At 43.1% G+C, this 17,693-nt stretch overlaps 1 protein-coding gene across 1 annotated transcript; it reads right to left on the bottom strand.

Moving 5' to 3' along the window:
• Window positions 1-777: 777 nt before the first annotated feature.
• On the bottom strand, window positions 778-15,526 carry she (Src homology 2 domain containing E). The gene is made up of 6 exons (XM_047361970.1): window positions 14,626-15,526; window positions 10,355-10,481; window positions 6,654-6,908; window positions 6,081-6,426; window positions 3,749-3,868; window positions 778-2,251 (listed from the first exon to the last, which is right to left on the bottom strand). The coding sequence occupies exons 1-6, from the start codon at window positions 15,070-15,072 to the stop codon at window positions 2,059-2,061; spliced, it is 1,488 nt and encodes a 495-aa protein (XP_047217926.1). The 5' UTR covers window positions 15,073-15,526; the 3' UTR covers window positions 778-2,058.
• Between the last annotated feature and the right edge of the window lie 2,167 nt (window positions 15,527-17,693).

Genomic DNA, 17,693 nt, shown 5'->3' with positions numbered 1-17,693 from the left:
GTGTTTACAGGTTAGACATATTACCACAAGTGCATGCCTAAGATAATTGCTGAGTATTCAGCAAATTAGGTTTATTGGCTAAATTTAAAAAAGTTCAGGTGTTTGCAATACACAAACTACCCCAAAACAGTTAAAGAGTTAAGAAAACCCTTGGATTTTTTTTAAATCTAGGTTAAACACAAATTCTTAGTTTTAATGACTGCGGCAGTCTCAAAATTATTCAACTCCACTATAGAGAGATTTACGTAAAGCACATAATTGTAAATCCAGTGTGGTCTCAGGTACCCCTGTTGTGTCCAATCAAGGGTTTCGTTAGTTTCATCAGATTGAGACAGAACAGCTCAAATACCTGGACTGACGACATGGACATTTCATTGCATCTTAGAAGTACGTCTAAATCAAGATAATTGTAAAAAAAGTTCATTATCTTGCAACGATAGCTCAGGCTTGAAGCCAAGTTTGCAGTTTGCATCACCTGGATGTGGCAGAAAGAGGAAGTTATCAATAGTTGCCACCAGATTCCTGAGGAAGCAGTTCTTAGACTCTCACAGATTGACTGCAAAAAAACAGCAGTAGTACCTTGTGGCAGCAGCCACTGAGGTCTCAGTTTTCCATAGTAGGTCACATGCTAACAACACTGAAGGACCTAAACTCCAAGAGGTCCAGAGGATGAAGAACAGATCTTCTTGCAGACATCTTAATCTTCAGCTTTCTCCACAGATTCTCAATAATATCCAACTCTGGACCCTGGAAGGCCACTTCAAAAGTCACTTGGAATTTTGTTACTGACAAGTTTATTTGTGACACCTTATTTTAATAGGTAAAATAAACTGTACTTTATTTGCCGAGTAACAGTTTTACAACAATAACGTACAGTCCACATCATCATGACGTTCATGTAAAAAGGCATTATCCAACAACCTTTTACAGGGTCAAGTCATAAAATACAGTCCAGTATAAAGTACAGAGGCTCTGAGATGCAGAAAATACATTAGACAAAACACAGCAACACAAAAGGACAATTTTAAAATGAGAAGAAAAAAAAAGAGAAAACTAGACAATACATTATAGAATTTCCCTAACATGACATCTTCGATAGAAAAAACAGCACATGATCATAAAGTGTTAAAAATGTTTACCGTTTTGTTGTAGCCAACTTCTTGTCCTTAGATGTGCTTGCTATGAGACTGCAATCATGTTTTCTGAGAAATTATGCACTTTTCTTTCACTCTTTTCCTGTGCTTTGTCTAATGTATTTTCAACCACAGAGCCTCCATATTAACAGCTTCCTTTTTAAACTAAACTGCACAGACTTTATGTTAGAAGTATATTTGCAGAGTTACACATGACAAAACGGTTTTTCTGACTATGTTCTGCAGTTTAATGAAAACTGTTTAGTTACACTCACTCTAATCATCTAATCAATAATGTTCTTTCTCCTGACAGACAAAGAGGCTGGAAAAAGAGTTTCTGGGCAGATCAATAGTTTCATTCACAAGTCAGGATTCCTGTACATACTCTAATCAGGGATATTGATCTTGTAGACGGGGCCTAACTGAATATGGGCACGCTAATTAAAAAGGTTATCACCCTTTTTAGAGCAACCCATGACGGGATTGCACAAATTGTATAGTCTCTGCTTTATCTACTTGATTTAATTTGATGTAGAAGTTTGTGTGTGTCCTTAGGGGCATCAGTTGATGTGATGTATGGTCGATTTTCTGTAGAATGAGTCAGATGCACCACGGAGTACAAATAAATTTGCTACTTTCCTGTTCAGGTTTCATTGATTCAATTTTTGACAATTTTGTAAAAGCCAGCTCTACAGTAGGATGTACTGAATTTAAGTGTCTGACATTGCCACTACGTGGTGTATTGACACAATACAAACCCAAAAGGCACACACAAGATGGCTTGTAAAGCAGCATATCCTCCAGTTTGTGCACCCATTTATTAAAGGGTTTTATGGAGTGTGTGTGTGTGTGTGTGTGTGTGCAATAGTGTCTCTGGAGAGTCATGTGCAGTGGCCTCTGAAGGCGTTTCCTATTTTTTTTTGTTTCAGTGCTGCCGGGCCACTGGGTGCTGCAGGGTCATGTGCTGTGCTCCGGTGAAAGGCAGTCTGTGAGAGCAGTAGTGATAGACCAGGTCGGGGATGCTGGAAAAAACACAGCTGCTCTGATCCAGCGTGTAGCCCAAGCCCTTGCAGCTCTTAGTCTGGGCCACAATGATGTGAACACAACTTTGACTGGTCCTAATGGAGTAAAACAAAAAGAAAAAAAAACAAACTATAAATAATACATATTTATGACTACACTCTCCAGAAAAGACAGTTTTGATTGCAAATGTTCAGAAACTACAGACCCTGTAAATTGGAAACATCATCACTCCCCTAATGAGGCTGTGAATCTCCTGAGTTCAGTGAATGGTTAAATAGAGTTAATGATGTGGACCCCCAAGTGCATGAGCACTGCACAACAAATGTGCACTGAGGCACATGAATACACACTATTCCTCAAATCACACACTTTCCCACATTATCGCTGCACATTATGGTTCGTTATACCTCTGGAAAAAGTTATAAGAAAAAAAGCTTTAAAAAGGCGACCTAATTTTAAAATTAATCTGAAAAAGAATTTGCTAGAGAAATCTGCTGGTGACCAAAATCAGTCTGTTTTTTTTTTTACCTTGACCAGTGACCAGCCGGTCTGAAACACTTATTTTCCGATCAGTGAAGACCTAAGTGCTATTAGACGCTATTACTCAAATAACACACACAGGTCTTCTTTTAACTTCAGAAAAAAATAAAAAAGTTAAATAAAAAAAATAGCTCATACACTATACTTAATCTGAGGATAAATTATTAGAGATGCACAGAGGCCGATTGGGGACTGCTGATTTTTTTAGCTTCATTAGCTAATAAAACAAAAAACAAATAAATGCTTTGTTCCATTTAGTGAACACAGTAGTTTATCCATACCCTAAAACACTCTTCAGTAAAGATGATGTTACTGAGAGAAACAGACAAAGTTAGTTGTTTTCAGTATCTGGTAACTTTTTAGAATAAAGACGGGGCAACAAGGAGATGTTACAAGCTATTTAAAAGGAAACTCTTTGACATGGAGACGTGTCTATGATTCATTCAGGCTTTGTGATAGTGAAAGAGAGCAAGACATTCAGCAGATAACAGGAAGGCTAAGTTGGAATACAACAATGTTGCTCTATTGTATCCCTTTGAGGTTACAAACCTTGGAAATGTTAGCAACTATTGGAAATCTTCAAGTTAAGGCACGAAACTGTATTTTCTAGCCTATTCATGCAAAGACTGCTTTTTGATTAATGCTAGTTGTGATGTAAATGTATTTGATATTACTAAATGCTAAAGACAGTTTAAAACGTAAATTCTTTAAAAATGTCTTTTTTTTTAACAGTCAACCCCTATCTTTCACGTCACATGTCTTTCTCCTAAAACTAATTTTAATGATCGCTAGCAGCAAGAAAACTAGAAAACAATATTTTGGAGACTGTTCATCTTCTTATATTCTTGCTTTTAAAGACAAATCATAATCAGCTAAAATTAGTATCAGAAATTCTGAGCTTTACAAACCCCACAGATCTGAAGTTAGTCACAAATGCCTAAATGGTATCGTACTGTTTTAAAAAGAATAAAAGTGATTCAAATTACTATACATAATAATTGAGATACTGAAGGTTTCGCATGCAGTGCACTCACATATATGTATATACTCACTTCAGAGCAATGGAGTATTTGCTGGTTCCCGATTCGCTGTCTCTCACTAAGAAGCTGGCCTCCCTGCAGCGCTGCAGCTGAGCCTCAGCCTGCTGCCGGCTCACACTCCCGTGGTACCAGCTTGAAGATGTGGGGGAAGGGGGTGAAAAAGGAGGGGGCGAGATGCAGAGAGACAGTAGATCACTACCATATAGCACAGTGACATATGGAGTCAAGTCATCGGTTAAGTTAATGATATGTGAACGCAATAAAAGACACAGAGAACAGGGGAAAAGGAAGGAAAAAAAGTCAACTATAAATAACTGTGAAATGGATTTATGGGTATACTCTATGACAGAAAATGGCGACAATGATAAATGTAAAGCTGAAATTGTAAAGTGATTGTGACAATGTAAGTGGCTTTTCAGTGTGTTCAAATACAAAGTGTTGCTGACAACAGCTGCAGGCCAACGACATATATAAACAGTCTGTGTGCAGCTTTGACACCAGGAGGCGAAACACTAAAGATATTCAAACTTAGCATTAGAAAAATAATGCAAACAGGCTCTAAGCATGTTCTACATAGGTCCCACATGTAAAGGAAGATCATGTTTAACCGTATAAGGACAGTTTGTCAGGCTTGCAAGTAAAATACCACTTTTCTGCCTGCAAGGCTGCACCCTGAATCCTTTATTTACATTTAATTCCCTTTCATGAGGCAGAATTCTGCTTCTGGTAACAAACAGCTCAAATCACAAACAGCTTTCTACAAGGTAACAGAGATTTGGCCCTTTTACTCTCACTCTACTACATTTGACCTCATTACTCCCCTTGCTAGATATTAATGGAAATTTGCTTTATTAAAATGTAATAAGTAACAATATGTTCATTTTAGAAGTCATGATATGCTACAAGAAAATAATAATTTGTTTAAACTTGCCCAGTCCTACAGTCAGAGCAATAATTAAAATATTCAAAGCAACTGGAATTGTGACAAACAAGGCTGTGAAGTTATCCAAGTTTATCTTGCTACCATATATTTGGTGCAGCATTGTAAGGAAAGTCAAAAAGACTAGAAAGTTCACTGTTGGAGAACAGGAGCAAAGAGTGGCATCTTGTGGTCTCCAAGTATCCATGACGATGAGGTGTTATTTATGTGCCATGGAAAAAACTTTTTCTGTCCAGCCATCAGACATCTGGACAGGCAGAGCTTTAACCAGAACTGGGTACTTTGGTAAAACGGGACTAAGACTGAACGTTTTGGCAAGAAACACTCCAGGTGGATCTGGTGTAAAACTGAAGATGAATATGTGGAAAAGTATCTCATTTCCACTGTTAAGTATGGTGAACGATGCGTGATGTCCTGAGCCTGTCTCTCTTTTGAGGCCCTGGAAACCTTGTTAGAGTGTATGGGATCATGAACAGTTTGAAATAACACAAGATTTTGAATAGGCATTTGAGCTGAACTGAAAATAAATCATCATTTTATGTTTTCAGAAGAGTGATGATTTACATCTTGCCACCAAGAACAGTCAGAAGGATGGTTGGGGAAGTGGAAATAAAGTGTCCAAAACTCACAGTTACAGAGCTGCAGGAAACAGTGGCATCTAGAGGTCACTAAGTATCCAAAAAAAATTAGGCATCATCTACAAGACAACTGCTTGTTTGGGAGGCATGTCGAATAAAAGCATAGTCAAATACGTAAATAAACGGTTTTTGAAAGCAAACTGAGGCTTTCTGGCAAAAAAAAACCACTTCAGGTGGTTGTGGCATAAGGTTGAAAATGAGAAAAAGTATCACATTTTCAAAAGTATCTGTTATGTTAAATATGGTGGAGGACCTGTAATGCTGTGGGCCAGTTCCTCCTTGAAGGGTGCTGAAAGTTTTGTTAGACTGCACAAATCTTAAATTGCTTGAAATAGTAGAACATTTTAAATAAGAATCTAGTGGCCACACCCAGAAAGCTGAACTTTGGTCTGAACCAGGTCTTTAGCATGATGATCCAAATCATATGTCTACATTAACACAGAATTTCCCTTCTTCCTCGGCCATCTCTATCCTCAGACTTAAATCTTGTAAAAACCTGTGGGTTAAGTGGAGGGGCTGAGTGTGCAGAAGAGGACACAAGAATTTTGCAAAGAGGAATGGTAAATAAAAATGTTTCTTTTTTTTAACATTTTGTCTCCAGGAGGGCCTAAGAATGTGAAGAGTCCTGTTTAATAATACATGTCATATTTACTTACAGGTGTAAAGTGACAGCTCTGAAAAAACAATGCAATGTTTTATAACAATAGACAAAGCTGTGACAAGAGTACAGCAAGAACATGGAGGAAGTTTGTTTTACCCTACTTACCTCTGCTTCTCCAGGGGCAGGCTGCAGTCCATTTTGGCCATCTCCCCATCCAGTGGGAAACTGGGGGAAGTAGGGGATGGAGGGGACATCTTAGTCGGACTGGACGAGGGTGAGAGGGGTGAGAGCTTGAGCGTGGGGTAAGAAGGAGATGGTGAGGTCAGAGGAGACAGTTTAAGAATAGGAGAAGATGGAAAGGACGTGGAGGAGGAAGTTGATGCAGACGTTGAGACAAGAGCCTTGTGGCTCCAGTTCCTTGCCCTCAGAGTCTGCTGCTGCGGCTGCTGCTGACGGCCGGAGGTCGGAGTATTCTCTATACTGGAAGAACAATCCACCCCCTCAAACTGAGCTGAAACGGAGCAGGATAGATAATATCAACATTTCATAATACGTACTATCAAAGCATGCCAGGGATACTAAAGTAAACATTTCCCTGAACATCCATTCAGAAACATAGCTTTGTTTCCTCTCTAAAGCAAACACAAAGCTGTTGTATACAACTGCTATATAAATGGCTTTCTTCCTCCACACCCTGGTCCTCCACCCTTCCTGTGATCCCTTGCCTCCTTTCTCTACCTGACAATGCTCTGACAATGTCCTCCTTTCTCCACTCCCAAGGCAGTTCATACTCTCCGGCCGGACGAGCATCAGACTCCGGTCGTGTGACAGGGATCCACACACCCTCACTGTCGCCCTCCAGTCCACCTTCGTAGGGTGTGTCGTAGATGTTAGGGGGAGAAGACGTTCCGTCTTCCCCCTTCCCCTCTTGCTGACCTCGGTCCAACAGGACGCACACTTTCAGAAGGTCTTTGGAGCCCCGCCGACGAACATCTGCCACAGAACAGAGACATAAAGTTAACAACAACACTGAGATAAAAGGTTATTTGCAAACTCATTGTTGAAGTTGCTGAATTATACAAATGTGAATATATTTTAATGCAATTTGCCTGCTGTCTATGGGTTTGAATGTCATGTTAATTCTGGCTATTTCAGGAAGAGTTTAAAGCTGTCTTTTTGCAGGGTGGAATGATCATTCTACAGTATCCCACAAAAGTGGGTACACCCCTTACATGTTTGTAAATATTTAAAATCTTTTTTATGGGACAACACTGAAGATGTGAAAGGTGTACACATTTTTATGACATCTGTTGTATACTGTGCATACAACATCAGAGAATTTTAGAAATGGGTATTGGGCACACAACTCTGAATGAATTACTGATTTTCTCTAATCCTGCTTTGTGACAGACTGCCGACTTGTCTATGGTATTTTCAGACTGGAGATCAGCCTCCCTGCAACCCTCCTGGGATAAATGGTTATAGCAACTTGATAGTTAGATAGATACTACTCTCTCCAAACATAGTCAAAAATAATACATATAGGCTCAAATATAAATGCATCTCTATTCTCTACTAACCAGGTATCCCTTAGCAAACTACATCTTGTTTTCACACTTTGCAGCTTTAAGACAAGGTGGTAGCTGAAGTTATCACTACCATATTTGACAGCTACAACAGCGTTCATCCAATCCAATGTAATGTATTTATAAAGCACATTTAAAAACAACAAGTTATTGAAGTGCTGTACAGTAAGAGAATAGGTAAAAATAGTCAGTGACGGAGACTGCCTTACATGTAGAGGGAGACAGTTCCATAACTTAGGGGCCGCAACTACAAAAGGCTGATCACCTCTAAGCTTTAACCTCGTCTTTGGAACGGACAACAGCAGCTGGTCAGCTGACCTTAGAGTCTTTGAACGTCATTAAGACATTTAAAAATCAATAAAAAGAATTTTAAAATCTATTCTGTAGCACACAGGGAGCCAGGGAAGAGTAGCCAGCACAGAAGTGATGTGTTCCCATTTGTGTGATCGGGTTAGAAGACAAGCAGTTGCATTTTGGATAAATTGAAGGCGAGAGGGAAACCTGTCTGACCCCAGCATACAACACGTTACAGTAATCAAGGCGTGAGATAATAAATACTTCAACTTTTCAAAATCTTACCTGGACAAAATGGTCTTAATTTTAGTAATTTGTCGCAGCTGTTTTTACTACAGAGCTGACTTGTGTGTCAAATCCAAGGTCGGCATATAATTTCACCCCAATTGGAGGCAGTGGATTTCAAATATGGAGTCAAAGAGCCAAGAAGTGTCAGAAAGTCCAGCTGGGCGGAATAATATGACCTCAGTCTCTTCATCATTGAAGCTCAATAAAATTCAGGGCCATCCAAGCTTTGATTTCATTTAGACATTCCAACAAAGAATAAACAGAAGGAACATCATGTTTTTATCAAAGGAATGTAGACTTGACAATCATCTGCAAAGCAATGAAAAGAAATTCCAGATTTCATCAAAAAGGAACCCAAGGGCAGGAGATACAGAAGGAAAAGTATAGACCGCTGAGGCACCCCTCAGGCAACAGACACTGTAGGCGACAAAAACTCATTTATGACACAGAAACTTCTGTCAGTCCAGTAAGAGTGAAACCACTCAAAGGCTGCACCTTTAATACCAACACAATGCTCAAGCAGAGAAATTTAAATCTCCTTCTGACTGTTGAAACTGGAGTCTGGTGTTGTAAGTTTAAAAGACTCACATTCTTCACCAGACATTTCTCTTCATTATAGCCAAATAGCTCAATGGTTGCCTTGTTTGACCATAAAAGCTTTCCATTTGGTTTGTCTAGGTGGGGAGCTGCAAATTTCAATTTGGCCTAAAACTGTTAATTTTGTAGAAGGTACTTAAATCCCATCTCTGCGGACATTGGCACCGGGGTTTCAGTTCATGGTAGTTTGCAGTTTATGGTAGGTTTGAAGCTTGGTTGTACCTCTTTTTTTTTAAAGATTTTAACCAATTTCCTTTTTGTTAAGGTGGACAGAATTGGATGCCCCAAACAAACAAAGATCCCATTGGAAACTGGTTTTGGAATGGCCTTCCCAATGCCCTGACCTCAACTCTATTAAAAATCTGTAGACCTTTATGCTTAAAAGCCAGCTCTGAACCAATAAACCAAAAATCTGAATAAACTCTACAAGTCTTGACCAGAGTTTTAATCAAACATCCAACCAAACGTTGTTTGGATTGCTTCTTGTAGCATACAATAAGCATGTGGTCAAAGTGTGGTTAGGTGAGGCACATCTGTTCAAGTATCAGTGAAGGTGCATTTATATATTTGAGCCTTTGTGTATAGTTTAAAGGACATGATGACTAGTCAAAAACCCCCAAAATTCAAATTTGATCAACTAATACTTGTTTTGGAAATTCCAACCCAAATACAGTGAAGTTCCGAAGCATTATGAAAGACCCCAAATTAATATGATATCGTATGCATATGGTAAGTGTATGAGAACTTTTTCACACCACTGTATTGTTGTAAGTCACATTAAATAAGTAAAAGTGTACGCCTTATACAAAATAAATTTATTTAGGACTATCTTGCCACATTCAATTAAATTAGCAGAGGAATATGATTCTTTTGGTATTCAGCTGAAGAAAATTGACTCCTTTCTTTCACTATAGTGTATTAATTGGGCACTGCTCTGCATGCATTTTGCTTGGGGAATTTTACTTGTTGTGTTTCCTCTCAGCCTGACAGGTAGCCTGTGTGTCTGCACTATTGTGTGACCAAACAATGGAGTTACAGGAAGAAAAGGTCAGTGAAGTTGCTGATTGGCTGGTTGACCAGGCCACTTCCTGACTGCTGGGAAGTGATTGGGTAGGCCCAGGACCAGAAGAGGAGTTGTGGTGGGATGTGCAGGGGAACGATGGTGGAGCGGGGGGCTCTTTGGATTGTTGTCACACACGCAGGGGACCATAAAGTGTTGGATGTGTCTGCTTCTGTGTGTTTGTGTGTGTGCAGGGTAGCTGGAGTGCAGGGGCACATTTAGAGCCAATGCTCTATCAAGAGAATGGGGCAAAGGAAACAGAGGCAGGAGACAGGAAGCTGGAAGAGGAAGCTGCACCCATTGTCCATGCACAACACTGTTACTATAGCAACCGTCAGTCAGGAGGGAAGTCTTTGCACAGACAGAGGGTATAGTTTGGCTCCAGGTCCCTTTAAAATCATTATTTAGAAAGACAGTGAGACAGAGTGAACAGCGGAACATGCAAGCAATGTAATGTTTTCATATGAGCGAGTCTTTATTTATTGTATTAAATCAGTTTTCCAAATTCTGTTGATCAACAGGTTTTGGATTTGTTCAGTCAGGGTCAGGGTCATGCCACCTTTGAATCTGAGATAAATATAAATGCTTTATTTGATGTCTAAACTTGAACTCACCTGTGATGATGACCTGGGCATCATATGGCTCCATGTAGCCATCATTCACCCCTGCTCTCTCTGCCTCTCGCTGCTCTTTTGTTTTTTCCGCATCGAAAGGATCTGCATAATCCTCCAGAATTATCAACTGTGAAAAGGAAGACCAATAATGAAGGCCTACTATTTTTTCTGATGAAGCTTTAAAGAGAACACATTGATCAAAGACCCTGGAGTGCAAGTATATGTGTGTGTGTATGTGTGTGTGTGGTGTCCATGACTGAGTGACAAGTAATAGGTGGACAAGCGAATATGTTTGTGCAAAGAGGTCAGTGCATGGTTTTTGATGTGACACAATGTAGTGAAACTGCATTGTGTTCCTTTGAGAGGGATGGAAACTGTATATGAGCTGAAGTGCAGAGCGACAACACAAAGAAAAGCACTCATAAAGCTTTTCCTTGTTGCAATGATAGTTTTCAGTCTGCATGCAGTGATGTGCTTTTCTCTTGTGTGATTCTGTTAGTTTGAGGTGAAGACAGTAATAAATAAAAAGAAATGTAAAAAAGATAATCTGACTTTTTGTGCTTGGTTTCATTGTAAAATGAAGACCATAATAAATAATAATAATTTAATCAATCCCACCTGGTGCCTTTTATGTGTTGTGTTGTTTTTTTTTTATTAAATTGATTAGCCCCTCCTTGAACCGCCACCTTAACGTGGTGGAGGGGTTTGAGTGCTCGAATGTTCCTAGAGGCTATGTTGTCTGGGGCTTAAATGCCCCTGGTAAGGTCTCCCATGGCAAACAGGCTCTAGGTGACAGGTCAGACGAAGAGCGGTTCGAGAATCCCTCATGACGACTACAGAATCGAGGCACATGACGTCGCCTGGTCCCACCCTGGAGCCAGGCCTGGGGTCGGGACTCGTCGGAGAGCGCCTGGTGGTCGGGTTGCTCCTCGCGGGACCCGACCGGGCCAAGCCCGAACGAGAGACGCGAGACCATCCCCCAGTGGGCCCACCACCTGCAGGGGCAACCGTGAGGGACCGGTGCAAAGAGGATTGGGCGGCAGACGAAGGTGGAGACCGGATGCTTAGGCTGGCTCTAGGGAAGTGGAATGTTACCTCGTTGGGGGGGAAGGAGCCTGAGCTGGTGCGGGAGGTCGAGAGATATCGACTAGAAATAGTCGGGCTCGCCTCCACGCACAGCGTGGGCTCTGGAACCCATCTCCTCGAGAGGGGCTGGACTCTCTTCTACTCTGGAGTGGCCTGTGGGGAGAGGCGGCGGGCTGGGGTGGGTTTGCTTGTTGCCCCCCAGCTCAGCCATCTCGTGTTGGGGTTTACCCCAGTGGATGCGAGGGTCGCATCCCTGTGCCTTCGGGTTGGGGAGAAGTCTCTGACTATCATTTCGCCTACGGACCGAGTGGTAGTGCGGAGTACCCGGCCTTCTTGGCATCCCTGTCTGGGGTGCTGGATAGTGCCCCTCCTGGGGACTCCATTATTCTGCTGGGGGACTTCAACGCCCACGTGGGAAACGACAGTGACATCTGGAGAGGCGTGATTGGGAGGAATGGCCTCCCCGATCTGAATCCAAGCGGTGTTTTGTTATTGGACTTCTGTGCTAGTCACGGATTGTCCATAATGAACACCATGTTCAAACATAAGGGTGTCCATCAGTGCACTTGGCACCAGGATACCCTAGGCAGGAGGTCAATGATCGACTTTGTTGTCGTATCATCAGACCTTCGGCCGCATGTTTTGGACACTCGGGTGAAGAGAGGGGCTGAGCTGTCCACTGATCACCACCTGGTGGTGAGTTGGATCCGCTGGAGGAGGAGAAAGCCGGACAGACTTGGCAGGCCCAAGCGCATAGTGAGGGTCTGCTGGGAGCGTCTGGCGGACCCCTTGGCCAGGGATGTATTCAACTCTCACCTCCGGGAGAGCTTTGACCAGATTCCAAGGGATGTTGGAGACATAGAGTCCGAATGGACCATGTTCTCCACATCTATTGTCGATGCTGCTGCCCGTAGCTGCGGCCGTAAGGTCTGCGGTGCCTGTTGCGGCGGCAATCCCCGAACCCGGTGGTGGACGCCAGCAGTAAGGGACGCTGTCAAGTTGAAGAAGGAGTCCTATAGGCTGTGGTTGGCTTGTGGGACTCCTGAGGCGACTGACGGGTACCGTGGGGCCAAGCGTGCCGCGGCCCGGGCGGTGGCAGAGGCAAAAAGCCGGACCTGGGAGGAGTTCGGTGAGGCCATGGAGAAGGACTACCAGTTGGCCCCAAAGCGATTCTGGCAAACCGTCCGGCGCCTCAGGAGGGGGAAGCAGCAGCCAACACTGTTTACAGTGGGGGTGGGGAGCTGCTGACCTCGACTGGGGACATTATCGGCCCGTGGAAGGAGTACTTCGAGGATCTCCTCAATCCTGCCATCACGCATTCCCTGGTGGAAATAGAGGCAGGGGACTTGGGGTTGGACTCTTTCATCACCCAGGCTGAAGTCACCGAGGTGGTTAAAAAGCTCCGCGGTGGCAAGGCTTTGGGGTTGGATGAGATCCGCCCTGAGTACCTCAAGTCTTTGGATGTTGTGGGGCTGTCATGGTTGACACGCCTCTTCAACATTGCGTGGCGGACGGGGACAGTGCCTTTGGATTGGCGGACTGGGGTGGTGGTCCCCCTACATAAGAAGGGTGACCGGAGGGTGTGTTCCAACTACAGGGGGATCACACTCCTCACACTCCCTGGCAAGGCCTACGCCAGGGTATTGAAGAGGAGAGTCCGGCCGATAGTCGAACCCCAGCTTCAGGAGGAGCAGTGTGGTTTTCGTCCCGGCCGTGGGACACTGGACCAGCTCTATACCCTCTACAGGGTACTCGAGGGTTCATGGGAGTTTGCCCAACCGGTCCACATGTGTTTTGTGGAGCTGGAGAAAGCATTTGACTGTGTCCCTCGTGATGCCCTGTGGGGGGTGCTCCAGGAGTATGGAATTGGTGGCTCTTTACTAGGGGCCATCCGGTCTCTGTACAAGCGGAGCAGGAGTTTGGTTCGCATTGCCGGCACTAAGTTGGACCTGTTCCCGGTACATGTTGGACTCCGGCAGGGCTGCCCTTTGTCACCGGTCCTGTTCATAACTTTTATGGACAGGATTTCTAGGCGCAGCCAAGGGCCGGAGGGGGTCTGGTTTGGGGACCAGTGGATTTCGTCTCTTCTTTTTGCGGATGACGTGGTCCTGCTGGCCCCATCTAGCCAAGACCTACAGCATGCACTGGGGCGGTTCTCAGCCGAGTGTGAAGCGGCTGGGATGAAGATCAGCTCCTCCAAGTACGAGGCCATGGTTCTCGACCGGAAAAGGGTGGCTTGTCCTCTTCAGGTTGGAGGGGAGTTCCTGCCTCAAGTGGAGGAGTTTAAGTATCTCGGGGTCTTGTTCACGAGTGAGGGAAGAATGGAGCAGGAGATCGACAGACGGATCGGTGCGGCTGCCACAGTAATGGGGGCGCTGTGCCGGTCCGTTTTGGTGAAGAGAGAGCTGAGCCGAAAAGCGAAGCTCTCGATTTACCAGTCGGTCTACGTTCCTACCCTCACCTATGGCCATGAACTTTGGGTCATGACCGAAAGAACGAGATCCCGGATACAAGCGGCTGAAATGAGCTTCCTCCGGGAGGGGCTCGGAGTAGAGCTGCTGCTCCTCCACATCGAGAGGAGTCAGTTGAGGTGGACGCCTTCCCCGGGAGGTGTTCCAGGCACATCCCACCGGGGGGAGGCCCAGGGGACGGCCCAGGGGACACGCTGGAGGGACTATGTCTCTCGGCTGGCCTGGGAACGCCTTGGAGGAGGTGTCTGGGGAGAGGGACGTCTGGGCGTCTCTACTGAGTCTGCTGCCCCCGCGACCCAGTCCCGGATAAGCGGAAGACGACGAGTACGAGTAAATTGATTAGAAATTTTTTTAAAAGACCATATACATTTGGTTACATTTAGTATGTATTTGTTTTTAAAAAACAATTAAAATCATAAAAAAACATTTATTGCGGTTTGTCTGCTTTGTTTAATTTGTAAATACAGATAAAAGGAAACAATAATAATTAAACAAATAATACGTTTGATCCTTTTTGGTTTTATTCAAAATCAAAGACGATAAGATTTTTTTGCAACATTTTTCTCACAGTTTTAGTTCTGTTTTTTAAATTGACCAGAAGATTAAAAAAAGATAAAATTGTGTTTTAGTTTTATTTCATAGCAAAGACGATAAGAATTTAAAACAAAACCCCACTAGGTGCAATTTGATTCGGTTTTTAGTCGGGTGACTCACCGTAGTTTTTATGTCCGACTTTGCCTTCTCGTTCTCGGAAAGCTTCTGTTCACTTATCCCGTCAAGTTTGGGGTTCTTGTCCTGCTTGTCCACCTTGATCATCCTGCTGATGTACGCCTGCGCCAGACTGGAGCTTCTCACCTGGCGGTTTTCATCTGATCCCCCAGTCTCGGTCTTGGAGTTTTTTCGACCTTTCCCAGTGGTAAGGCTGTCCCAGACAGTCCCCCCATAACCAGCGTTGTTGCGTCCAAGCTCGGTGGCAGAGTTTTTCCTGTTTCTCCCAGCCAACAGGCTCCCCACACCACCATCTTTACGTTGATTTCCTTTCAAACTGTCCCGTGAAAATGTGGGTTTGGGTCTAGTTTGTGAACCAGACTCAGAGGCCGAGCGGACCCTCTCAGTCCCATTTTTCAGGTTGATTGGGAAATCTCGGAACCATTTTGCCATGACTGCAAATGTAACACTTCTCCCAGGTTTTAAACGCCAAAAAATCCGTGTCCTTCAACTTTTTCTTGCATTAGGGGCCTCCTCAGACTAACCGTCACCCATGCGTAACAGCTCCAACGTTTACGCACGCTTATTTCGTTACTTCTACGTTGACCTGACTTGATATGCAGCTAGAATCCAACTGAACAGAGCGGAATTTCAGATAACGTGATAGTTTCTTGCGCCTGATACTTCCTGAAGCTCTAGTGCGTCTTGGAGAGGTTTTCTTTTCAGTGTGCGCTGATATAAACCCTGCACCTGCAGCGACAACTATCCCTGCAGTTTGAAGAGCAGCTTCTGCAGAGCGTAAACTCGAAAGAATTGGAAGTTTTTCTTTGAACTCAGTAAAGATCCCATTCCCAGACCGTGAGATGCGAATGCGTCTAGTCAGCCACCCAAGTGAAGTGATGGCATGAAGAGGGAAGCTGCTGTGAGCAGATGGAGCTGGAGTCGTGGGGAGGAGCTGTGTGGAATGGGCGGCGTGGGAGATAAAGTCTCCCGAGGATGTGGGATAAAATTCACAAAGACAGGTCGCGCCATGGTATTGTAAAAACCTTCAATAACAACAAATTATGAATCTGTCACAACGGTAAGAATTTGGGGATACAGTTTCAAATAATTAGGAAGATTTATTTGATGTATGTATTTGCACATACATTCATCTTCCATCTTCATTATTGATCCTGGTGCTGCTCCATCATTGTCCCCGGAGCCGGCCCGAGGCAAAAACGAACTAAGCTACACGCTTAAATTTTAACACAGACCATCTTTAAATATAACATTTACATTTGAGATGTAAAAGAATTGGCAAGTTTACTGTAAAAGTGCAAAGAAAAATCTTCACTGTTTAATTGTTGTTTACCATAGTTAAAGTCTGATGCTACGAGTTTAATCTTTTCTTTGTTTTTGAGTTTAATTTGTTCTAAATACATCTCGGCAAATAATCCATGCTTGCTTTTAAGTTCAGCTAATTAAACTTGGCCCCCTCTCCCAGATTCTATCAAATCTGGATTGAAAGGCTGTTAGTGGTGGTGATGGTCTTAACAAGAAGGGGCCCCAAATCAAATTCTGCTTGATGCCCCATACAGCCCTGGGCCAGCCCTGATTGTACACAACCACATCAGGAGTTTCTAGAGCCCTATTTGCCTTGCCCTTTTCCTGCGGACAGGTTTTAGAGGCATCTGGAGAAACTGAACTGCAATAGGAGTGCAGGTCCAGATGGTGTCAGCCTTGGATTCTGTAAACATTTCAGTGCAATAGAGAGTGCAATCATCACTTGAAATTCTGCAATTGCTGAGTGAGATGGACAAAAGACTGCAGAGTGCAGAGAGCTCGTTAACCGCTTTGTGGCATGGTGTGAGAATAATCATTTCATCTTGTATGTGAATAAAACAAAATAGATTTCTGTAGATTTCAGGCAAAATGAATATGTTAAACACTATTACCATAATGGGAGAAGAAGTGGAGGTTGTGGAGAGATATACTCTACCCTGACGTCACTTCTTGAGGAAGCCATCGTGGAGGATGCAAACTCATCTTTTTCTGTCATCTGCTGGGGTAGCAGCATCAGTGCCAGTGACTTTAAAAAGCTGAACAAGCTGATAAACAAGATTGGGTCTGTTCTGGGGTGTGTTCTTGAGCCTAGAGATGATTGTGCAAAAAAGGATCCTTCATAAATGAAGGGAATAACAGACAAACCTCAAAATCCTCTTCACAAAACTGTGATCCAACAACAGCATCTTTAATCAGGTAATTTATTTTGATCTTATACAGGGACTGTGGACCACTGAGAACCTTTCTAGGCCATTTTTGTCCTCAGCCCAGGTAAGACACCTCTGACATTGTCTTGGTCCAGGAATGGCTTAATACAAGAGATGTGACAATTGTAGTCCATGTCATGGGTACGCATGCAAATGGTGGCGCTTGAAGCACAAACTCCATCCACAATACACACCTTGTGAATCAACCGGCAACTTTCAAATGTGCTTTGCTCTGGAATTCTCTCAAGACTGTTGCTTATGAACCTTTTTCTTGTGCATATATTCCTTCCCGTAAACTTTACATTAACATACATTGTTACAGCATTCCTACAAATATTTATATATTACAAATATTTATTAAACATTTGAAATGTATCACTCTGGGCATAATCAGACTAAATTTTCCACGAACTTCACTTTTTGAATTAAAAACAGAAACAAATTCACTTTTACATGATATCCTAATTTATTTAGATGCTCCTGAGGGTTTGGTTATCCGATGTTCTTCAGCACTGGGTCATGATTGCACGCAGTGCTGAAGAAACTTTTTAATGGATGTAGGAGTGAAACGATGGTTGTGTGTTTGTGTATTGTAGCTTTTTTTGTCAGGCTTCAAATTTCTTTTAGGTGCTATTTATCTTAAATTTTTAAGTAGGTCTAATCGGTTTGTTGTAATGGGACAGTGGTGACTGAGAATATTCGCGCCATCTAGTGGAGAAATTGAAGAAACAAACAAATTGAAACTAAATTGTGTGCGAGTCACTGACTGTCGAGGTGGACAAAAACTTGCTTAGTTTATCTTACTATATATATTTTCCATTC

The sequence above is a fragment of the Girardinichthys multiradiatus genome, chromosome 3 (assembly GCF_021462225.1).
Source record: "Girardinichthys multiradiatus isolate DD_20200921_A chromosome 3, DD_fGirMul_XY1, whole genome shotgun sequence".
NCBI lineage: Eukaryota > Metazoa > Chordata > Actinopteri > Cyprinodontiformes > Goodeidae > Girardinichthys > Girardinichthys multiradiatus.
The sequence above is the reverse complement of the archived record's forward strand: the minus strand, read 5'-3'. Positions and strand labels throughout refer to the sequence as shown.